Source organism: Grammomys surdaster, unplaced genomic scaffold (genome assembly GCF_004785775.1).
Source record: "Grammomys surdaster isolate TR1022 unplaced genomic scaffold, NIH_TR_1.0 194, whole genome shotgun sequence".
In the NCBI taxonomy this organism is placed as follows: domain Eukaryota; kingdom Metazoa; phylum Chordata; class Mammalia; order Rodentia; family Muridae; genus Grammomys; species Grammomys surdaster.
Genome location: NW_021604639.1, coordinates 7123084 through 7139577, shown reverse-complemented (window position 1 = coordinate 7139577; position 16494 = coordinate 7123084). Strand labels below are relative to the sequence as shown.

At 40.2% G+C, this 16494-nt stretch overlaps 1 protein-coding gene across 3 annotated transcripts in view; it reads right to left on the bottom strand.

The window, feature by feature from the left end:
- Wdr37 (WD repeat domain 37) overlaps positions 1-16494 on the bottom strand; it is a 61546-nt gene that overhangs the window by 24334 nt on the left and 20718 nt on the right. For all 3 annotated transcript variants that reach the window (XM_028769910.1, XM_028769909.1, XM_028769908.1), the window contains 6 exons: positions 15617-15752; positions 13726-13797; positions 11006-11050; positions 9004-9080; positions 3470-3710; positions 1977-2118 (listed from right to left, as the gene is read on the bottom strand). In XM_028769910.1, the coding sequence (XP_028625743.1) occupies positions 1977-2118; positions 3470-3710; positions 9004-9080; positions 11006-11050; positions 13726-13797; positions 15617-15752 (713 nt within the window). The remainder of the gene's footprint in view (positions 1-1976; positions 2119-3469; positions 3711-9003; positions 9081-11005; positions 11051-13725; positions 13798-15616; positions 15753-16494) is intronic.

The window sequence follows — 16494 nt, the reverse complement described above, 5'->3', positions numbered from 1 at the left end:
AGGAAGGAAGGAAGGAAGGAAGGAAGGAAGGAAGGAAGGAAGGAAGGCAGGCAGGCAGGCGGGCTCCTTAGGCCAGATGTGGCAGCACATTAAGAATGCAGGAGGATCCCTGAGTTCAAGATTAATCTAGTCTATATAGTGAGTTCCAGGACAACAACAGCTACATTGTAAGACCTTGCCTCAAAAAGGGTGCAATTAGGGGCTTTGGGGGGGGGGTCCACAACCCATCACGTTCATGTTCCTCATATTCCTAAAACAACTGCTATTTCATGTACTAGTAAGACCTTAAAAGCTGTAACGCACCTCCATCAGTTACCAATAATGCAAATATATTCTCCTTTCAAAGCATGAAACAAATAAAAATGTTTCAAATAACCAGTCTTTAAATACCACCACGAGGCAAGCTGAAGACGCCAGGAGAGACTGACCTAAATCACTCACTTAGAATTAAACTTCACTGGAGCCAGGCAGCCTCCTGGCTCCTCATGGCTTACTTTCTCTGGAATGAAGATGATATCTGCCAAGACCTGGCAACCTCAAATTCAACCTGTAAATTCTGACTACATCTGGCCAGGCACACCAAGGACTATAAAACCCTGGCTGTCTGTACCTTTACCTGAACACAATACAATGCTCCAGCCTACACCAGTTCCCCCCAACTTCTACTCTGTCCTTGCAAGCATGGTTAAGGACAAGCTGGCCAGACTCCCTGTGACCCCCATCTGCTCTACTCTACCCCAAGTACATCTCTGAAAACAAAACTCTCTTCTTGGCTCAACTCAAATCTCTGCTAGATTTTGCTTGCTCCAGTGCAGGTTAACAGAACCAGCTGAGTGAGATGCCAGTGTTATTTCCCAGCCTAGGCCATCATCCTACCATAAGAAAAGGACATCAATGTCTAGAGACCAGGGGACACGTAGAAGGTTCAGTAGCACCAAGGGTCAAAATTAAAATGACAATGAAGGACAATGACAAAATGACAAGCACATCCAGAAATTTGTGTTTATTCTCAAAGGGTAAGAGCTGGCCATCAAGGGTAAGAAGAATGGCTGAATGAGAGACCTGACCACAGCACACACTCTTGCACTAAGTTGGCACAGATCATCAGTGTTAGGCTCACTTGATGAAAGGTTGCTGGAAAAAAGAGAGCTTCATATCTCAAAGTGTCACTTTGGTAGCTCCAAACTGGAAGACATTACTTTCCAGGAAGAGATCTGGCAGACACTACCTTAGCTGTGTCATGAGGAACTAAATAAACAATCTCCCTGTTTATTGAAAAAACCAAAGAATATACAATTGTGTTGAGGTAGCCTTGTGCTTAACTTGCTTGACAGTGATGATCCATGTGTGCACGTAGGTATATAAACCTCCTCTCAGTGTACCCAGTCTGTGCTGGGAGCCATGAGAGGGGCTGCAAAGTAGATCATAAAGGAGGTGGGAAATAGCGTGCTGGAGTACCTTTAAGAGGAAAGCATAAGGAGGCAAACTGGGAGACGCAAGGGAGCCAGATGGGGAAAGGGGAACACCTGAGAAAGTATGACACATGAGTATGACAATGCCATTATTAAACCCAATACTTTGTTTGCTAATCTAAATTAACCTAATTTGCTAATCAATTAATTTTAAAGACATAGTACACTAATTTGTGAGTAAGCTGTGAAGAGCTTAAACTGGGCCCCTTATCAGATAACAAGGATTATGCTCCCACTAACCATGCCTGAGGCACTTCTTGATTCTTCCCTGAGCCATCCACCCCCAGCCCCTGCCAGATTCAATCCCATTCAATTTCTTCAAAGACCATCAGAACCTTCTTTTAGTCGTCTTCTAGGCCTTTGTAAACACATACCAAAATGTTTAGAGACAGAGCAATCATTATGAAAAAGAGATAAATTTCAAACGGTAGAAATTAAGATTAAAGTTTCAACCTACAAAACTTTTCACAGATAGTTAAAATCTCTAAAGAACTGTTAACTCACTCCGTGTGTCCTTGGAAAACATTCACGGAGTGGATGGAAGGGTCCCTGAAATCCCAGAGACGGAAAGTTGTGTCACGGGAGGAGGTCACCACGAGCCGCTGGGTGGGGTGAGTGCAACAATGGGTTAACTCCTGGTCATGCCCTACAACCAAATACAACAAAACACAAGGTCATCCTCCTTCAGACGCACAGTGAGAGTGAAGCTTTATAAAACACAAGAATCAAAAACATCCATCATCTTTACAGGCACCACTAATATCGGATGGAAACGTAAACTTTAAGGAATTACGTAAGTGGTGTGGAAGGCTATCTCCTCCGATGCCTGAAGTCCCTTCAGCTATCTACATAAAAGAGTAGGGAACTAGATACATCATAACTCAATTTCTGGTCTTAACAGCTAGACAGTCAGACAAATTAAAAGGCTGATTGCAACAAGAATAACTGCTAATGGTGTAATTTTATGGGTCGTTAGAACATTCTGTCTTGCATCTGGGCAAAACCTGTAAATATATCTGTCTATAACTGGAATATACACTAGACCAAAGAAAATACCACATATGTAACTAAGGTCCCTAAATCAGTCAACTTTGTGTTAATCAAAAGAAAGGCTGTCCTCAGTGGCCTGGTCTAAACAGCTAGAACCATTTGAAAAATGGACAAAGTTCACCCAGAAGCTAGAGAATCCAGGGCAACTCAGGCTTGTTCCTGCTGGCCTGGAGCATCCTGCTATGGGAAGGGGCCTTTCCTAGGACTCCTGGAAGCACAGGATAGACCCTAACTGACCACTACAAGTAGACACCACAGCGAGGAGCAGCCACCACAGACATAGAAAGCCTGATAAGGAAACACCAAGTTAATAGACTCCTGCCTGTTATTTAAGTTTATTTAAAAGGAGGGAGGGGATTGTCAAAGAGAAACAGAATCCCAATAAAACAATCATTCTTCAAATATAGAAATAGTACATGTTACAGTTAATCTCCTAAAAGATAAAATACAGTCCCAGTCACACGGGTACAAGAACCTGAATGGGTTTTCCCAGGAACCAGTGAACATGGAAGAACTCCAAGTCCCAGAGACCCTGCCCAAGCTGCACCTTCACTTCAACCAAGTAGACACCCACAGCTGAGGAGCAGCCACCACTGACACCGAAAGCCTGACAAGGAAACACGGAGTTAATAGACTCCTGCCTGTCATTTAAGTTTATTTAAAAGAGGTGGCAGGGAGTTGGGGGTGAGGAAAATTGTCAAAGAGAAACAAAATACAATACAACAATCATACTTCAAATATTGAAATACTATATGCTACAGTTAATCTCCTGAAGGTAAAATACATTTAACTATAAAGAGTTCTATTAATTAATCAGAAAGGATCTCCAAGAATGACAACCAAAGAGCCAAGAGCACTAAAGAGAGTCCTGGCTTGGAAGTCATTTATAAGCTCAGACATAAAAACAGCCTAACTAGGAAGAATTTCAGAGGTTCACAGCAAGATACCTGTCAGAGAATGAACAAGTTCAGATGTCTCCACATCATACAGGTTGGCAGTTCTGTCCCATGAGGCTGTCACCACTTGTTTCCCACCAACCAGCCAGTCAGCAGCAATAACCACACCCTGATGGCTTTTGAGAGATGTCAGTGGGACTCGGACAGTAGGGCAGTCACTGGACACGTCTCCATCAATGTCAGGCTCATCTTTATCAGAGCACTCTACTTCATCTTCACCAGAAATTTGTTGCTAAGGGTAAAAAATCAGAAAAAAAGACTTTGTAGGAATCTTTAGTTTTTTTTCTGAAAAGGCTACACCATTTATCTTTCTAGATTTAGTCACCATTAGGGTCAATGTAAGCATAGAATCTGATATGTAACTAATGCTTAAGGAATGCTTTCTCAATGTTAAGTCTTAGCTATATAAGTCTTAGCTAGAATATCCTGAAAAAAATGCTAAAGCCAAAATAGCATCAAAAGAATTAAAATTCATTTTCACTCATCAAAAAATAGCAAATAAAGAAAATTTCAACATTTCCATTTTTACTGCTTATTAGAAATACAGTATAAAATTTTAAAAATACATTAAAAGTCAATAATATTTCACAATACAAAATACATTTTGATTCTCAGAAGCCTATTTAAAATACTTAAAAGACTTCTAAATTATAACATACAATTCCATTGTTCTAACAATGAGAGATCACTTGATTTTCCTGTATCAATTAAATCCTTTGTTAAAAGCCAGATAACATAAAAATGTAACAGCAATCTGTAGTCCAGCTCTTCAAGAAAATGTTTATTAGTTCAATAAATATCGATTAAGCTGTCGTGTTGTTTATAGAGCAGAGAAGACAGAGGACATCTGTCATACCTAAGATGATGCTTACTCTAAATGATAAAAAGCCGGCATAAATACAACTGGCAAAGTCCCTGCCCTTACAGGAGAGAGATACTACACAGACTCACAAAACATACACATAGTATATGTCATGTGTGTATACATACTAGCCTGAGCATATATCTCATGAACAAAATCCACAAGGAAGTATGTCATCCTTGTCACCTGCACTCACATGGTATAGAATGTACCACATACACAATCAAGTAGGAGTGAGTGCAAGGGAGAAAATAAGAAAGGAAGTGGAGAGAGGAAGAGACAGACAGCTGAAGGGCTGCTGTCTTACACAGAATTACTCAAGAAGACTAACAACAACTGAGTCCAATTATGGAGAAAAAAGGCCAAAGGTATGCAGATAGTGAAGGAATATCCTTCCAGGCAGAAAAACAAAATAAAGCCTTTTTTCTCTGCTACAAAACTGGGCTTGCTAGTGTGTGAAGGGACACAAAAACAGGGTGAGGGGCAATGGAGCAAGTGGTATGGAAAACCTGGTAGGCCATGGAAAGACTCTGCTCTATTCTGCATGTGGTAGAAAAATCATCACTTCTCAGCAGAGACATGTCACCTGAATTAAACACAGGAAAACAGGAGGAGGCTGCTATGCACAAACTGTGTCACCCACACACTCACATGCCAAAGCCCAACTCCAAGACCTCAGAATGTGACCCTAGTAGGAAAAAAAAAAAAGGCCCTTAAGAGGTAATTAAAATTAGGCTGAGTATAGGACCCAGTCTACCATGACTGATGTACTGCAATAAAAAACTATAGAGACACATACAAGGAAAGATCATGCGAGGACACAGTGACAACGTAACCACCTGCTAGGCAAGGACAGAGGCCTTAGAATAAACCAACCCTTCTGCTACCTTGCTCTTAGACTTCTAGTCTACAGACTGTGGTGACATAAATTGATGCTGAAGTCACCAGTCCTAGGAAGAACCAGGGCAAATATAACTACAGGAAAAAGAAGTCTAGATGTGGGTAGTAGTGATGAAGGTGAGAAGACTAATATATCCTCTCAGGAAAGCTTCAGAATTGCCAACAGATATCCACATGGAAAACACACACACACACACACAAACACACACACTGAAGACAATTTAATGGTCGCCTATGGTCCAAACTCCTGAGTGACTGGTGGCACAGCTGAGATGAACAACAGGATAAAGCAGCAGTTAGGGAACATTCAGAACCCTATAGTAGATACAGGACAGGACATCCAAGCAAGGTTGATTACATGACAACTGAAGTCTAGATTTAAGAGGAAAGCCAGTATGCAAATTAAGACCCACAGCAACAGCTGGTCCTTAACACCACAGATGCTGAATGAGACCAACTAGGACTACAACATATAGGAAAACAACAGTTGAGCAGCGTACTCACCAGTGGGTAGAGCATCAGAAAACCACCCAACAAGATTTAAGGGAAGGAAGAGGCAGGAGGAAAGGGTGTGTTAGAATCTCCAAAAGCAGCTTCAGTGTCTGCAGGATGAGCAACCATGAAGGCAACACAGATGACTGAAGACCAGCAGAGTTGTGGAGACACTAAGGTAGACAGAGTGAGACTTAGGAGGGAAAAGACACTGCTGAAGATGTTGGTGTGGGAAGGAAAATCAGTGGGGTAATACTTCTGGGTGAGCTTTGGGACAAATATGTGCTGGTATTAGAACTATTCTAAGGACACAGGGAGGCATTGTAAAAACCATCGAGAAGCGGAAATAGAACTCTACTGATGGAACAAGAAATTACCAGACTATGCTAACATCTGCTATACTGCAGGGTGCATGAGAGTACTCAGGGTAGTGTAACTCTTCAAGGAAGCCACACATGAGTGACATGTGAAAGAAGAGGAGCTTGGGGAAAACAGGTACAACCTAGCAAAGCTCTAAGCATAGCCGAGTTCAGTAAGGGCTGGAGTGCAGAAGATGTATAAAAACTAAGCCTAGAAAGGTTTACAAAGGGAAACCAGAATAGATCCTCTAGTCCAAGAATGTAATAACTCATGCACTCTGGAGGCTGAGGCAGAGCTACCATAAGTTCAAGGCCACCCAGAGTTAAACAGTGAGGCTGTTTCAAAAGCCACAACAGAAGGACAAGGGAAGCCCTACAAAGAAAAAAACTCCCATCTCAAAAGCAAAAGGGAGCTACTGACGTTATCAGCATATCCATTATTCTAGAAAGACGACTCCTGGTAAATTATGAAAAGGGAGCCATAGTAGGCCACCACTAGATGAGATTCAAGTGGCTAAAAAATGAAGAGCCTGAAAAATTGTGAAAAAGTTAGTCAGCAAACTGGTTCCCTTCTACATGAGATGAGAGCTTCATCCCCAGGCTGTGCTGGTCAAGAGAATAATGACTCCCAGCATATAAACATATCAAGACAGGAAGGGCTGCTACAATCACCGGAAATGCCTGTTGGGAATGCTGCAGAAACGCTGGAGCTCTGAGCTGTTTCTGGATGCCTTCCAGCTCTGCTGTTGATAGAACTGTTCAGAAGACTCTGGTTCTTTGTCACGAGGCTTCTCAGCTCCCACACCTTCACCAGAGGAGTCTTACACCCCATACCTGTACTGCTGCACAGTTCTGGATAGGTACCAAAGATGGTTTCAACAAAGAATACTGAATGTGACATCTGACATACGGCCTTGTCTGTCATACACTTCCTAGGTAACTATAGGAATCCATAGGAAAACTCAGTGGGTATCTCTCTTGAATGGTACATAACAGTTTACCAATGCACAGAAAAAGACTGAACAACCAAATCGATAAGATTTCATGGAGTAGCTAGAAACAGAGCAAGGAGATAAAAAGAGTGTATCACAAAGAATTCCAAACTTCATGACAACTGCTGGACTCCTGACCAAAAGTGAGCACAATAGGTTTTCACTAAAAAAAATAAATAAAAATAAAAAAAATAAAATAAAATTAAAAATATACAAAATTATATTTAAGAAAAAATAAATAAAAGTAAAAAATAAATACATCAGATGGAGCTACCTCCTCAACTCTTCAGACAAGCACACACAGAGGAAAGGATTTAAGAGTTAAGATCATACATATGGTTTGGGCTATGTGTAGTATTAAGCATCTTTTCCACTAGAGAGACCATATTAAAAAAGACTCAAAAAAGACTGAAATTTCATGTTTTAGAAAGTGAAATGACATAAGTTAATTTTGGAGAGCAGAAGTCCCTGATAAAGGTACCAACAAGTATGCTTTCTGATGAAAGGTCTTTTTCTACCTAGCAAACAGTTGCCTTTCACATAATGGGGAGGAAAGAAAGCAGAGTCTCTGATGTCTTAAGAACACTAATATTATTAGACCAGGGCCCCACACTATGGTCTCATTTAAACTGAACTACTTTCTTAAAGATAGTGCCTCTAATTAAAGCTATAATAGCATATAAATTTGGGGGTGACAAAAATACCCAATTGTGGTTTGAATAGGAATGACACCCCATAGTCTCATGTGTTTGAATGCTTGGCCTAGAGGGGGGCGCTATAAGGAGGTGTGGCCTTGTTGGAGGAAGTGTGTCACTGTGGAGGTGAGCTTTGAGGTCTTAGAAGCTGAAGTCAGTTCACTTCCTGCTGCCTATGGATCAAAATGTAGAACTCTCAGCTCCTTCTCCAGCATCATGTCTGCCTGCATGCTGCCACCATGAATCTTGCCATGATGATAATGGTCCTAAGCCAGCCCCAAATAAATGTTTGCCTTTATAAGAGTTGCCATGGTCTTCAAAGCAGTAGAAACTCTTAAGACACCATCCATAACATTCTAAAAAAAAATTCATATCTAGCTATAGACCACAGAAAACAAACAAGTCATATTTATAAAAAAAAATAACACCATAGAAGTTCAGGACAGGTAATTCTATTTCCAAAGAGAGCAAAATAATGGAAGGACAACAGGTTCCAAACAAACCCCAAGTCCAGCAAAGCAAATTCCATTAGATCTAAATCTCAACAGCAATGCTCTTGGGTTCTATTCTTTACCTTTTAGATCCATTGAGGTAGCACCTTCATTAATGACAGCTAGCTGGGCAGCCCTACCCCTGCTGTGGCACTGGGCAGTGGCATCCTGCCCCCTCCCCAAACCAAAGCGAGGCCAGATAGATGGCACAGGCTTATAAACCCATCTCTTAGGAGGCTGGGGAAGAATGGAAATCCAAGGCCAGCTTGGCTGGGCTACAAGGAAAGCATGTGTCTTAAAAAGAAAAAAAGAGGGAGAGGAAGAGGAAAATAAAACAGAAAGGCAGGGAGGCTGAGAACCAGGAAGCCAGCCCTTTCAAAATGAGGAAGAGCCAACCTCAGGACTACGATAGACAGGAGTGACTATCTCTTTAGATCACTAATCACTTTCAGATCCTTGTTCCTCTGTCTAAAGGAAGACACATGTTTATAGCCAGGCAGTTCCGTTTCCTGGTGTTTACAGAGCCCAGCGCTCTGACAGTCTTCCCCCATCTGTCTGCTAAGGTGGCTGATTAAATTCACTGTTCACATCTACACTAACCTTTTAAAACGTAGGTCAGTTAAGCCACATTCGACCACATCAGATACCATCAGCTTATTCTAAAATTTGAAAACATCCAGAGTCCCACATGAATAGACCAACAGAGAACTGTCAGAGTGACTAAGCATGCTTACACTAGTGTCAGCAACAGGCTGAGGTGTTGGCAGCTGTACCACGTATCTCCAGATATGAGCAGTCTGATCTCCAGAAGCTAAAGAGACAAATAGGGAAGATTATCCATGGGGCACACCGTGCATAAAATGTGCTCTTTCTTACATTTGCAGCCAAACATCAATCATGCTTTTCTAACTTACTCATCATTTAGTAAAACAAATATACTTTATTTAGTGATTTCAGACTGTATAAGGCTATTAATAAAATACATGTACAAAATTAGGATTATTATTGCTATTACTAAAGAAAATATTTCCCTTTCATTTGAGAAAAATTCTGAAGATTAAAAAATATATAAAGAGATTTTAATCTATGTAATAAATATTCTATTGAATTACACTTATGACCATAACAGAATCTGAGATGTTTCAGGGAAAGTGAATGAATACTTTCATCCATTCATTATCAGTAAGACTTTACAATAAGCATTATTTATTGTATGTTCTTTTTAGCACCACATATTTGTGTTGCTTTCCTATTCCTGAAGCAGAAGTTTGTAAGAAAATGCTTTGACTAGGAACGAAAGAGGAAGGACAGCCAAACAGGGAGCCCCTTCCTCTCCAGAATGGTTATTCTCACCCCTCACCAATGTGGTCTACTTTCTATCTTCTCTTCACTGCTGCAAGACTTACCTAAAGAAGTTACCATGAGCTGAAAGTAAATTTGTAATGGCCGAAATCAACCGATCGTCCTGTCTTGCTCTCCATAAGAATTGCAGTCTAATTTTCTTTTCTCCTTTAGCTGTCTCAAAGTTCCTATTAGCTCCTTTTGTAGATATCACTTGGCTTCACCTCTCCTTTCTAAGCCTTTGGTTGATATCTAAACACATCCAACTGTCACTGGTCTAACGTCTTCTTTCTCTATCAATTATACAATAAACCTTCAGGGTCTTCCCCACTTTCACTCCTCAGATCTGTAGTAAGGTAAATCTTGGTATGATTACCTAGGACTGGGTAAATGATTTAGAGAACTTTCTCACTATATCCTCTCACATGTGAAAAGCCTCTGACCAAAACGAGTAATCACTGTACACCACACATGAAGGACTCATGTTGGGCTCCTTCTTTAATACTTCTACCTACACAAAATACCCACCCTGTCACCTCAACTTGACTCTACAAGTCAGCAGAATATGGCCCAGGGGAAAAGCACAGGTAAGTCCCTGTTCTTATAAATGAACCACCATGTCCCTCCACCTGCTGCAGAGGCATATTTTCGTGCTACAAAAGCAGGACAGAGCAGAGACAGGTGTCATATGGTCTGTCAAAGATAAATATTCCTAACTGGCCTTTTTCAGAAGTATGCCAACCTCTGGTCCATCAAAGCCAACACATACTCTCCAAGGTTAACATCTGTATCCCAAAACACGACTCCATAGCTGTCTGACAACGTTATAGAAATAATCCTCAGCACAAAAGGCTACTTTCCAAAAGCAGCAAATGAAGCTGTTTTCATTTGGTTTGGTTTGGGTTGGGGTTGGGTTTGGGGGTTGGTTTGGTGTTTGGTTTGGCTTGGTGTTTGGTTTGGTTTGGGGTTTGGTTTGGTTTGGTTTGGTGTTTGGTTTGGTGTTTGGTTTGGTGTGGTGTGGTGTGGTGTGGTGTAGTGTGGTTTGGTTTGGTTGTTTTTTGATACAGGATTTCTCTGTGTAGCCCTGGCTGTCCTGGAACTCACTCTGTAGACCAGGGTAACCTCAAACTCAGAGATCTACCTATACCTGCCTCTGCCTCCCAAATACTGAGATTAAAGGAGTGCACCCCCCACCGCTGGAGCCAGTATAAAACGGGATGCACACAAGCTGCTGAAGCTTAGGTAAATGACCTAGAAAGGAATAAAGGAATTCATAAAATATCTAACTTCCGTAAGTACCATGGATAACTCTGACAGTACTAACAAAAGAATATAAAATTTATAGCTGTTTTAAGATTATTAATTTAATTCAAGAAAGAAGAAAAGTCAACATACCAGTAAGAGCCAACTGCTCTGAGGGATGGAATTTTATAGAATTTACTGCAAAATAAAAATGTTACAGAAACAGGTTTAAGATAACAAATACATGATACTGATGTTTCTTAACTATTATATGTACTACAAAGTTAATTATAAATTAAAAAAATGATGATAGTTTATTAGATCCTCTGATAGGATTAACCTATGAATTAATTTAAAAAAAACTAAAATATGAATTAACTTGCAAAATTACATGATATATAAAAAAGGAATATTACCAATCTACTTTTATACACAGGTTAAGTAATTTAGAGTTAAAATAAATCAGGATAAACAAAGAAGACAAGGTTATTTGACAAGAAGTAAAAGCAAACTGTAGGGTACAGACTTCCCCAGCTTACAGAACCCTGATGTAGTCCACAACAAATGAGGCCACAAGAGAGAATTTCAACCAGACTCAAGAATGAACAGGTTCGATTCTGTCCTCTCATGTTCTTATCCACCTTCAGGATACGCAAAGGCGAGTTTTGGCAATGTTTCCTGAGGAAGCTTTCATGTTCTTAATAAAAAAGTATAAGCCAACAGACTCCAGAGCCCCAGCAGCCTTCTGCCTGCCTTCCTTCCTTGTATTTAGATGGAATATCTTAATGGATGAATGGACAGTCAGCAAGTTAACAAACACGCACCCAGCTCAATGGGACTGGTCAAGTACTAAAAAGATGCTAAGCCCATCTCCCTACTTAGGACTTTCCTAAGGCAAAGCCCAGGTTTTAGAATAGACTGAAACTACCATTCATCTAACCAGGGAGCTAAGAAGAACCAACCTTCATGACTCTCCTTCACAAATAAAATGCTTATCCCTTAGACAGAATGTTGTAAAAATTTTCCCAAACCTCAAAAAATTATGTCAGTACAATTTTATTAGCTATGCCTTTAAAATGATGGTTTACTAAGAAACTACATTAAAAAGAGAGAGAATTTTACTTTCAATACTGAAATATAAATAATGTAGTAGAGCTGGCAAAAATGCTGTCATAAGTATTAAATGTAAGCTATAATGCTAAAAGGCGAATTTATTTTAAAAGTAAATCGGGGGCAGGGGGAAGTTAGGGAGATAGCTAAGCGGCTAAGAGTTCCTATTCTTATAGAAAACACAGGCTCAGCTCCCAGCATCCACACAGCTGATTGCAAGCTGCGAGAGATTCAATACCCTCTTCTGACCTACTTGGCACCAGGCACACATATGGTGCATATATATATTCGGACAAAAACAATACACATAAAATAAAAATAAATATCCATTTTTAAAAGACATGGAGAATGTAATGCATGTTCTACAAAATTTTATCATATTTTTGAGTCCCCAGTAATATTTTAGGCACTGTATTTATAAACTAAGAAAAAAAGAGACTAGTTAAGAAAGAAACAGAAGAGACAAGTAGCAACAAGAACAGCTAAAGAAAAAGAAGAGGTGGGGTCTACGAGTTAGAGCCCTCACCATAGAGCAGACCACCAAGATGATGAGGAAGGTGCTGGATTAAATTAGGATTCACCCATGGGTGTTAAAGGTGATGTTGAATCTACAATGTGAGCCTAAGCTCAACTCCAACGGGAGTAGAGATAGTCTCAAGAAAGACACTTGTGTCCCTCTCTTTGGCTACCAAACTATAACCTTTTCTCCACTGGGAGAATTACCGTGTTTCAGCAACATGCTGAAGTCCAGCTGAAGCAAAGGCTTCCACTCTACACATATAAATTAATGTAGGGATTTAAAATTAAAAAAACCTCAGAACTGGAATGAGTGGGGATCTTACATACCACCAAAAGACTCTTTCAGAAGTGAGATCCTTAAACTCCCTTTTCTTCAGCTAAGACTTAAGGGAAAAAGTTTCTGTAAGAAAATGGAGGCAACCTGGCTAAGTGGTTAATAGAATCTATTCTTATAGAGAACCCATGTTCAGCTCCCAGCATCCACGTAGCTGGGAAGCACAAGTTCCTTCCTAGGACTGTCTCATCACTAAATTCCTATTATGTTCTAGCTTTTGTCTTGTTGATTTCTATGAATTATTAAGATCATCAAAGGCACAGTGGAGAACACACATACACACACGCACACACGAATGCACGCACACTTAAGTACGGACGTACGTTCATTGACCTAAGTGCCCAATATCAAGGCAGGCTATCAAAGCTAAGGAACAGTGGTAGCTGACAGAGGAGGTAAGTGAACAGGTAAGCAGCCTTGCACAAAGACTGGATAAAGACATTCTAGGTGGAAGAAATTTACATACATTTAGGAGAAAAGTACAAAAATAAAATTTGGTCAGAACACTATTAATACTCAGGTATAACTGAAGAGGCAGGAGGGAGCTACTATTAAATATTATACAGAGCCAAAAAATCAGTGGGAGCATCCTTTATTTTGTTTGACCAAAGTATTACAGATTAATCTCTAACACATGGTTTATAATAAATTCTAAAGCTATACAATGTAGACTAATAATACACAGCAGCACTTAAGCACTAATCTTTTTCCCTTTATTATTCATACAAAGTAAAAAAGTTTACTCTAGTCTTTAACCACATTAGACTGTATGTCAACCAACAAAATATTAAAATTTTATATCAAGTGTAAAACTTTCTACCAATATAGTTAGTACTATGAATAATTTTAAAAAGAGGAACAAGGTGAAATACAGCTTCTGATTATTGTGCTCACTGAGGTTAATGCTTACCTGAGCCCACATGGCCAGCATATTTGACAAGACATTTGCCAGTCTCTATGCTCCACAACAAAGCTGTGTGATCTACAAGAAGAAGTCATAGCTTAGTCATCACTAATTTTATAGTCCCTTTAAAAATACAGTAATGCTCTCAAAATGGTAAGTCACATCACCCCTAACAGTTATTTTTATTTTTATTTTATGTGGATGGGCATTTTGTCTGCATGTATGCCTTTGTATCCAGTACCCTTGAAGGACAGAAGAGGGCACTGGGTCCACTGGGACTGGACTTACAAGACAGTTGTGAGCTTGAGTGGGTACTGGGTCTCTAGAAGAACAGCCAGTGCTCGTATGCACTGAGTCATCTCTCCAGCCCCCAAATAGTTCCTGCAACTTTGATTCTCCTACTCTGTACAATGCAACTGAGCTAAGAAAAGTTTCCACTATCAGAAAGGCACGGGGCTGTGGCTTGTCTAAAGCCACAGAACCAGAAATGGACAAAAGGACTTGGTTTCCTATTAGACCATTACACAGGGGCCATCATGTGTGCAACTGGCACACAGAAGCCACAGTTATACCACAGTTCCATTATTTTATCCAAGTATTAGAACTTCCCAGAACATATTGTAATTCTCACAATCAATTAAGTCTCCAAATTCAGTTCAATTATGTGAAATAATGGCTGGTCCTTTGGCACTAAGGGAGGAAAGAAAATTCTGAGAAAAAAATAGTTGCCACTTATCCAAATGAAATTTCAGAAATATAAAAGTCATTCTCTCTTTTTCTTAACTAATACCTTCAAATCATCCAAGATGTTTAAAGTATAAGAACAATTTCAATCAGGAAGATAAACTCTGGAACACAGTTTCTTGTGCCCTTTTACTTTTAAGAGTTAGACTCTGGCCGGGCGGTGGTGGCACACGCCTTTAATCCCAGCACTTGGGAGGCAGAGGCAGGTAGATTTCTGAGTTCGAGAGTTTGAGGCTAGCCTGGTCTACAGAGTGAGTTCCAGGACAGCCAGGGCTACACAGAGAAACCCTGTCTCAAAAAACCAAACCAAACCAAAAAAAAAAAAAAGAGTTAGACTCTGGTGAGAAAATAACTTCTCGAAAGCTAAGAGCACCACTTTCCACAGCCAGCCATCATTTTTAATTCTAGCAATTTTATCTGAGGAGATATACGTTAGACTAGTCTGAGGTTTGATAAACTATCATGCTGGTAGTGTGACCCCTGAAGACCAAACTCCTCTGACAACAAATCAGGATAGAGGATATGCATTTTTTGGTTGCTAGCATAACACTTTCATTGGTGGAAGAAAAATGACAAACCTGTCCCCAAATCAGAAGCACCTCTAGCTTGAAGAAGAACAAAGAATCAAAAAAAAAAAAATCTAATATTTAAAAAATATCCCACCATGTGGTTCCTACCACCCAAATACTGATACCCTCACATAATGCATACTTAGCTAAAGCCAAGTATCCCCTTTCTCAAAAACCAGGCATCCAGCCTTGGCCGTGACATCACCCATAAGACTACTACTACTACCACCAAAGGAAGTCTACAGGTCTCAGAACAAAAAGGGTGCTCCCAAGTCAAAACAAAAGCTTTTCCTTTCCCTTTTCCTTTTCCTTTCTGTTTTCCTTCTTTGCTCTTCATCTCAGTTTCTGTTTGAGAGACAGTGTGACAAGATTTCATATCACAGCCCATGGTGGCCTAGAACTTGAGGTCCTCTTGCCTCTACCATATCCTGCCGCAAGTGGATCCGAAAGCTTTCGCTTTAATAACTCTTCCAGCACACTGTTGTTTCCAGAACTGCTCTGCTACTGCCAACTGAAAGTCACTTCCATCAGTTATCAATCAAAGTCATATCTTAATAAGCCAGCTGCAACAGAGTCTGGCTCACCGGCAGATGCTGTCCCAAGAACAATAGGCTGTGTCCTTGCAACACTGACATCCCAGATGCCATCTCTGTGCCCAATATACTCCTTCACAAGCTGGCAGATGGCCCTTGATGTGGTAGTCTTAAAGCTGGAGACAATCTAAATTGAGAAGAAAAGAAGCACTTTTAAACACGTACTAAATTAAACTAAATTTCTCTAAGTTAAAAAAGGCAAACAGCAAAAAGATGTCTTGAAAAAATGTGTAAGTCACTTAACAGAATATTTTAAACACCACCAGAATATAAGCATGAACAGAACTGACTGGTCTCACTCAGCTTGCTATTAGAGGCTTCAGAAACATTTCCCCACTCCACTAGTGGACAGAAGTCAGGTAGGCAGCTAGCATCTTACTGCAGAAGAAAGGCACAGATGGGCCTTGGAAGACATTCATCCCCAAATCTCAATCACCAAACAAAATTCCCCATCTTTAAAACATACACAAAGAGAAAGAGACAGTCAGAGAGACAGAGACAGAGACAGAGACAGAGACAGAGACAGAGAGAGAGAGAGAGAAAGAGAGAGAGAGAGAGAGAGAGAGAGAATATAAATCAGTCAGGGAGACAGGGTCATAGGGACCAAGAGAGATAGTCAAAGAGGGAGAGTCATAGAGACAAAGAAACAAAGACAAAACAGACAGACAGAGACAAAGACAGACATGGAAAAGTTGAGGGGGGAAAAAAATCCCAACTTACTAACACTAAAGAGTGTGCTCACAAAAGCACTTTCATGTTTTTCTGAATTTGATCATTTTACACCAACCACATATCAAAACAAAAAAGCCCACGATGTAAGAGGAAGCAAAAGACCACACTTGTAACAGATGAGGAGGTTTGTTAAAGAT